Consider the following 8,522-nt stretch of genomic DNA (forward strand, 5'->3'; position numbering starts at 1 on the left):
TATCTTCCTCTAGTCGGGTACACAGACCATTGAGTCTCACCCACCACCAGAAAGAACCACACCTCACTTTGCTCCCTATAGGGCTTTTCCTAGCAACTCAGTGTCACATCCAGCAACCTCACTCGCACCCTCTATATTTAGGAAAGCGGCTTCCACCGAGTTCATCTGGGACATGCTTAAACAAGTACAAATGGATAAGTCTCTCATGCATGACATGAAACAATCACTTGTTTTCATAAAGTTCCAAAGGGACTTGTTAATGCAAGAGACAAAATCAAGGGTGCACATAGATGGTTTGGTTAAGCAAACCAAGTATATGAGTTCCATAATACTAAAGCACCTTGTTCCTAAACTAAAAGACCCAGACTCACCTACTATCTCGTGTGTAATTGGTAACTACACCATCGATGGGCCTTTCTAGATTTAGGAGCAAGTGCGAACATTCTTTCATACTCGGCCTATCAGAAACTCATCCCAGGAGTGTTGCAACCCAACTCGGTTTCCATATGCCTTGTTGATCGATCTCTTAAGCAATCTTGGGGTGTGGTAAAAGATGTGGTAGTCAAGGTTAGATATTTTCATTACCCCATTTACTTTGTCATTCTTACCCATGACTAATGTCTGCATTCAATGTAGGATGGGGATTATGAACATATCATGGGGCCATAAGCAATTTAGGATAAACATATTTAATGCTTTCCAACATCCTTTGAATACCATCCAAGTTGTGGATGAAAAAATAATTGACAAAATTATTAGGGAAGCAACTCCTTCAATGCTATGGAAACACCCTTGGGAAATTACACTACAACTTGACAGCCCTACCCATGCTGAATTTGAAGATCCTCTTGAGAAATCTATGCTAAAACATGATTGGGACCCCAAATTTGAAACTAAGCTAGGGGTATGCAATCTCGGGTGTGAGGAAGAGAAGAGAGAAACCAATGTTAGCTAGGAACCAAGATGAGTTCAAAATGAGCTTCAAAGTGTTCAGCTAAAGACGATAAACTTAGTGCTTCTGGGAGGCAACCCGATAAATGTCTAGCTGAAGATGGTAAACTTAGCGCTTTTGGGAGGCAACCTAATAGTTTTGCATCTTTTTTTTGTCCATCTAATTTTTAGAGTAGAATGTTTTGTTGAAGATGGTAAACTTAGCACTTTTGGGAGGCAGCCCGATAGTTTTTCGTCTTTTATTTAGTCCATAGAATGTTTAGAGTAGGTTAAGTGGGTTAAGTGTTTATCGTGTAGGATTTAGTGTAATCTGGGAGTGCGACAAAGTACAACAACCATTACATATGAGGGCAAACTAGTTAAATCCATGCACCGTTAGTAGATTGAGAGATACTGAGAGGGTTGACCAAGTCCATGAGTAGCACTAAACATGGAGCGACCTGGTCGAGAAATAGTGAGAAGTCGTTTAAATTTTTCTCAACCCCGACTTCGCATCTCCTGCCTTCATTATAGCTTGGGTGAGCATAGTCACCCCCCTTATTGTATGTGTTACTAGAACTATCTGTAGCCCCATTGCACCCCCTCGCAATGTCTTCTCCATATGATTAATCTCTGGCATCCTCCCATGTGTCGTCTCAACCCACTACCACGAGGCGATGACTACGAGCCATGCCACAACGATGGTTTTCATCATGGGGTTGGTAGGGTCCCGAGTTCTAGGAGGAGGTTGTGCACCTAGTTCGGGCTCCTCACAGGCATCTACGGATAACACCATGACAAGGGTCGGCCCCACGACTAGAGAGTTTGCCGCGGGGAGTAATACCACCATTCATGGACCAGACCTCTATTGATCTTCATGAGGTCTAGTTTCCCTACCCCTGCCATTCCATCACTTCCAGCCGACCATGCCATATATCCCACCATCAGAGGTTCCTAATCCTCCCATCACGGTGCCTCCGATTCCCAGACCTAACCCACAACCATTACCCTATCCCTGTCCATCATATCAGTCCTTTCTGCCACGAATAATGCCTAACTAGCCGAAGCCACTCCAAACTCTTCAGCCACGGTGGCCTCAACCTTTCCTTTCTCCCCGCGGGCTTTAGTACCTGTGGGAAACACACCTGCTCATAATGCTGACTGGCCCAACCACTGATAATCTCATCTGATTTAGATTCTGACTCAAATTCTGAGTTATATCTGTATCATGTAGTATTAGATTTTGTAATATGCCTCTGCGGCATCGGGTCGTTTTCTTTTTTGTTCTTGCACGAGTTCAACATGTTTTGTAGTTGCTCTCATTGTATTGATTAGGATATGAATGAAATGAACATGGTGTTTTTGACTAATATCTGTCTTTTATGCTACAGTGTCTTCTTGCTTGCATGTTTTTTTGGTTATTATATTTTGTAGAGCACTGTTTGTTCTTCATGGCACCATGCATTGTCTTGTCCTTTCCCTAGGACCTATTTTATTTCATCACATTATTGAGGACACTGAAGTTCTAAGTTTGGGGTAAGGGATAGTACATTGCATGACATTATTAAACACACAAAAATGACATAATTTTTATATAAAAAAAATGCAAACAAATTCTAAGGAACCATGTTAACATATTTTATACGTTATACATACACCCATATAACCTAAGGTTACATGCATAAACTTCTTTATTATATGATTTCACTATGCTCACCAACAATGTAGTAAAATCAGTTGTATAAAATTTGCATAATATGACCAACAACTTGACATTACTCTAGGTAGTTGACTAAGTGGTTTGTTTGGGTTAATATTGCAATGTAAACTCTTGTATGTACTTGGTACTTCATCAGGCTAAGAACACACTCACACATGATTTGTAACACTTAGGGTTCTTTGAGAATACTGAGAGAACAATCGTGGTGACTTTGACATCTTGTGAGGTATTTGAGCCATCCATTCATTTCTCGAGTTTTTGATGTCAAATTCTGAGTTACAAAATTCAACTATCCTCCCTTTACTAGATTTCCTTTGCTAACTAGTTTTTGTTCTTGTATTTTCCAGCCTAGAGGTGACATCAAGTGGGGAGATATAAATCTAGGTCTTGTAACTTACTCAATACAGAAAGGTTAAGCCAAACCCTAGAGACTGACTTTTTCCATGGACTTATTCTACACTCCCATCGGAAAACATGAAGATAGTATAAGAACGTGATGATTGTTTCAACTGACCATGCAAGAGAAAAAGAAACATGAGTAGAGAAAAAGAAAAACAACATAAATATGCACTTGCCATGAGAAAATATGAAAAGATCTAGCTGAAAACACACACTACAAGTCTACACGTATAAAGAATCTTCTGACCAATGCATCTATTGAATTCACACAAGTCTGTGAATAAGTTCCCCTAGGGTGGTCTTGATTAAATGTGGTGAGTAAGTAAGAAGATGTTAGGGTGAAGGACCCGACACATCAACAAAGGCTGGATTCCTTTCTTATAAGACTAGTCACTCCACACTTCTAGCGTCAGTTCTTTAAATATGTGGGACGTTTGATCATGAAACTCTTCCTCACATATGAGAGTGAACCTATCTTCCTGAGTAAATTTTTAGGGGACAAACCAGTGAGGCTGTGTCAAGATGATCGTTTTGTAGGTGCCTCCGAGCATTCTAAGAGAGACAAATGATACACTATACACATGCCATGTGAGGTGGCCTATTCATACTTGGATTTGCATGTTAATATTAACTTTGAATTATAATCATGAGTTAATTTTCTGTGAGTAATATCTTGAAATGGCTGTGTTGCATCAAGTTTTACATAATTGAAATGCTACAGAGTCTGTGTATAATGGAGTCATCTATGAAGTGATCTATATGTAATAAGGTTATATTTCTGTATATATAATGGTGTGATTATGTTACATGTGTTTCCACTTTTTATTCACTATATTGGTGTTTGTGGGAATCGCCCTAGAAACCCTCACAAGAATAGAACTCATCCACTAGGATCAACCTAGGGGCTAAGCCTTATTGCATATGGTAAATGCAATCGTGTTTCCCACGAAAGAGGATATAGGTAGGATTTGGTAGTTTTCTTAGATTTTTCTTTGCTCGAGGACTAGTAAAGTGTAAGTTGGGGGTTGTGATGATTCCTTAAAATATATTATTTTGGACCCTTATTTATCTAAGCTTATCCTCATTTTATTAAATATTAACCCAGAGTTATCATTGTTCAAAGCTAAGCAAGGTTTGTTTGTCTTTCGAAGAAAATAGGTTAGAACCATTGAGTTAGGAATTGCAAGAAGCCAAGGAGAATTTGGAGGATTCAAAGCTTGAATTTAGACATTTAGCCAAACTTTAGAAACTTTAGAGCATAAATGGACAAGAAGATGATGCTCGACCATGTGGTGCAACCAGAAAACCACAGAGACGACTTAGTTTTCCACTGCAAACTCTAAGGTTCAGACTGAAATGGAATTGCTGGAAGGTTTGACCAAGTGCTCGACCAAGTGACCCACTAGGGCGACCGCATCGAGATGCTGAGATAGAACTAAAATTCAGAAGTACCAAAAGTATCAACGAAGTGTTCAACCAAGAGACCTTCAGGTTTAGAGAGAGAAGCTCTCTAGGACATAGAAGTGTTCAACCAAGGGAGCCTAGGACAACCCAGTCAAGTTTAGAGAGAGAAGCTCTCACCTCTCTCTAGGGAGAGGCGCTTGGCCGTGGAGTGCTACTGTTCTTGTGTGAATCTGGATCGTTCTTGCTCATCTATAGCGATATTTGGAGCAAAAATTGGTGATTTTATGTTAGTTTGCTACTAGATGTACTGGGTTATCGCTTATCTTCGTCCGAATTATGAGGAAGGTGAGTTGTGAGGTTTCCCGCCTAAGAAATTTTGAAAATGTTAGTCTTGGGATGTTCGGAGATGGAGATTGATGAGAATGGATCCTTATCACCGGTCAAGGTGCAGAATGACAAGAAGCAGAATCTGGAGGATGCTCTTTACTTCATCGCACTTAATGGTGGGGATAAAGAGTCATGGTCCCGTAGAGTAGACTCAGAAATTTTAGAAGAGTATGACAGATTGAGGAATGAGGTAAAACTGAAATTAGTTCAATCAAATCCTGATCTCTCCCTGGATACTCTAATGGATCTTGTTCAAAGACAACTAGGGCTATCTGCATGTGAATCTGGGGGTACAGATGTGGCTAGGAGGGAAGTGAATATTAACACCCCAATGGTGTTAAATGAAAAAATCATGGATGCTCTGGGTCTGGTGGATTCGCCTTCTGGTGATGTACCAAAAGGGTCTCTGGCTTCTGGCCATGATGCGAAGGTTCGGTGGGGTGATGTTGAGGAGTTACAGAGCCCTGTGATGCCTTCTCCAGTTAAGGTTCATCCGGTTGATCCTGAGGTGACTGGGAAGCAAGCTTCAGTGAATCCTCGAAAAAACACGAGGGTCCCTTGGTCTGCACTCTTTGCAAATAACAGAGCTCCGGAATCCTGTACTCCCATCCCTGCATTTCCTTCAGATGGGTTGGGTGCTAGATTGAATCTGTTTGATCTCACGAGACCAGAGGATTCCTATTTGAAGTGCTTAGTTGGGTATTTTGCAGGTAGATACCCAGGAAATGCTGCTATTAGTGCCATTGTGAACTCATGGAAAGCCAATGTTACCTTTATCAGACATGTTGACAACTGGATCGTCTTTAAGTTCCAAGATGAAGAAGACTTGGATAGGATCTTGCAAAAAGCCCCATATATCATAAGAGGCAGAACCTTATTCATTAAGAGGATGCCAAAGAATTTTCAGTTTGGCCCTGAACACAGGACTATCCTACCTGTGTGGGTTCAACTGAGGAACCTCCCTATGGAGATGTGGAATCCCTTAGCTCTTGGGAAAATATGCTCTAAATTGGGTAAACCTTTGTGTGCAGATAAGCTTACGATGCTGAAGGCTAGAGTGTCTTTTGCAAGAGTCCTAGTTGAAGTAGATGTGGCTAAAGAGCCTAAGTACTCAGTTAAGGTATTCCTCCCTGATGATGAGGAACTGAATCAATCTATTATTTATGAAAATCTACCTCAATTTTGTACTCACTGTAAGTATGTGGGTCATACAGAGAGAATGTGTGGAATAAAACAGCCCAGGGGGGGGACCTGCAAAGGTTAAGACTGATGCTCCTAGTCCCTCTGGGGTTAAGGATATAGTTACTGTCCCGGATAGGGTGGGTCCTTCTGCTAACATTGTGCAGGATGCCCCTCCTCGTGATGCCAGTGTGGTGATTGACAAAGGTAAATCTGTGGTGGAGGATCCTGAGTCTTCTGAGAAAATGACTTTGGAAGAGGGTTCTCTGGGGAATGCTCATTTGAATGATCCTGCTGAGATGAGATCCCCCCCGGAGGGCCATATTGTGGATACTACTTGTGTGAAAGATCCAGTGCCCCATGAAGCTTGTGAATCCCCTGGGGATAACTTAGTGCAGCCTCAGCTGGACTTGGGTAAAGAAATGGATACCTTCATCCCCTTGGAGATTCCAGTGCAACAGGAATGCCAGACTCAGTCTGAGGGCCTAGGAGTGTGTGCTCTGCAGGCTACTGGTGTTCCTAAAAGAACTCCACCCCTAGGGAAACCAAGACACATTTCCAAGGACCCTAATAAGGGTTTTACAGAAGTAAGAAACATGAAAGCATTGAAGAGGGGGGGTGCCACAGTTCAACAAATCAGGAGGGGGAGGTCCAGCTCCCATTCTGGTAAATGAAGATCGCTTCTTGGAACATCAGGGGTTTAAATAAACCCTTAAAACAGAATGGGATCTCGGATCTCATTAGAAAGAATAAGCTAGATATGCTTGGTATCTTGGAAACAAAACTGTCTCTGGATAAACTTAAATCAATGATGCAGAAAAAATTCAGTAATTGGCAACAACTCAACAACTTTGACCTTTATGATGCAGGAAGAATTGTGATCCTCTGGGATCCACTAAAAGTCTTGGTTCAGACCCACCATGCTAGCCCCCAGGCTGTTCACTGCACTGTCAAATGCTTAGTTTCCTCTAACACATTCCTATGCAGCTTCATTTATGGTTATAATTCTCTGGTTGCCAGAAGACCTCTGTGGCTGGATCTCGTTCAGACTGGCAGTTCCTCTACAATGCCTTGGATGCTCCTTAGTGATTTTAATTCTGTCCTTAAGCCTGTGGAAAGGAGGAATGGCAGTCCAGTGTCTGTATATGAAACAAAGGACATAAATGATTGCTTTAATGAAGTTGGCTTATCTGATCTGAACTCTTCTGGATGTCTACTTACATGGTCTAATGGAAATGTCTGGAGTAAGTTGGACAGAGTTGTGGTTAATCAGTGTTGGCTTGGCATTGGTTGGAACTCCCATGCAGTTTTTCAATTTCCTGGAATACTATCTGATCATTCTGTTTGCTTAGTAAATTTATTTGCTGACCAGGACCTGGATGCTCTTCCATTTAAATTCTTCAACATGTGGTCCACTTATTCTGATTTCATGAGGATTGTAAAGGATGTTTGGGAAAATGAGTTTGTTGGTAAATTGCAATATTGCTTCTACAAAAAGCTCCAGATCCTGAAAAAACCATTGAGACTTTTGAATTCCTCCAACTTCTCTTATATCTCATCGAGAGCTAAGATAGCCACTTCTGAAGTGAAGGACCTCAAAAAATTGCTACACAACAACCCCTCATGTCAGTCCCTGCACGAGGATTTGAAATCAAAGAAACTGAATGCCTTAAGACTTGAGGAAGCCAACAGACTATTTTTAGCTCAATTTCCAAAAGTAAATTCATTAAGTACAGTGACAGGGGCTCTGCTTTCTTTCACAGTCTGCTTCGAAGAAACAGAGCTAGGAATCATATTGCCTCTATTACTTTGCAGAATAGGAACCTATCTGAATCTTATGATCAGGTTGCCCAAGAATTTATAACTTACTATAAGCAGTTATTGGGGTCTACCGGCTGTAACTCATTAGTAGACTCTCACATCTTGGCTAGAGGTCCTGTATTAAATGAGGAAAAAAGAAATAGTATGATGGCTCCTATCACAGATGATGAAATTAAGGATGCTCTTTTCAGGATTGGAGACAACAAAGCCGCTGGTCCTGATGGGTTTTCTGCTGGTTTCTTTAAAAGTTCTTAGAATATTATAGGCAACGAATTTATTATGGCTGTCAAGGAATTCTTTGAGAGTGGAAGGCTACTTAAGCAGTTAAACCATACTGCTATTGCACTTATTCCTAAATCCAGCCATGCTACTTCAGTAAGAGATTTCAGACCAATTACATGCTGTAATGTGTTCTACAAAGTAATTTCTAGGATTATAGCTAAAAGAATTAAACCAGTTCTGGATGACTTAATTAATCCTGCACAAGCTGCCTTTATTAAAGGTAGAAGCATGGTGGAAAATATTTATATGGTGCAGGAATTAGTAAGAGGGTATGCAAGGAAGAGGATTTCCCCTCGGTGCTTATTGAAAATTAATCTTATGAAAGCTTATGACTCTGTGGCTTGGCCCTTCCTCAAGGAGATGCTCATCCACCTAAAGTTCCCAGATAGGATGATTTCAT

At 41.0% G+C, this 8,522-nt stretch overlaps 1 protein-coding gene across 1 annotated transcript; it reads left to right on the forward strand.

The window, feature by feature from the left end:
• The first annotated feature begins 4,859 nt into the window (after positions 1-4,859).
• LOC131148271 (uncharacterized) lies at positions 4,860-8,095 on the forward strand. The gene is made up of 4 exons (XM_058097992.1): positions 4,860-5,960; positions 6,100-6,606; positions 6,837-7,736; positions 7,835-8,095. Exons 1-4 carry the CDS (start codon positions 4,860-4,862, stop codon positions 8,093-8,095), a joined length of 2,769 nt encoding a protein of 922 aa, XP_057953975.1.
• The last annotated feature ends 427 nt before the right edge of the window (positions 8,096-8,522 follow it).

The sequence above is a fragment of the Malania oleifera genome, chromosome 2 (genome assembly GCF_029873635.1).
Source record: "Malania oleifera isolate guangnan ecotype guangnan chromosome 2, ASM2987363v1, whole genome shotgun sequence".
NCBI lineage: Eukaryota > Viridiplantae > Streptophyta > Magnoliopsida > Santalales > Ximeniaceae > Malania > Malania oleifera.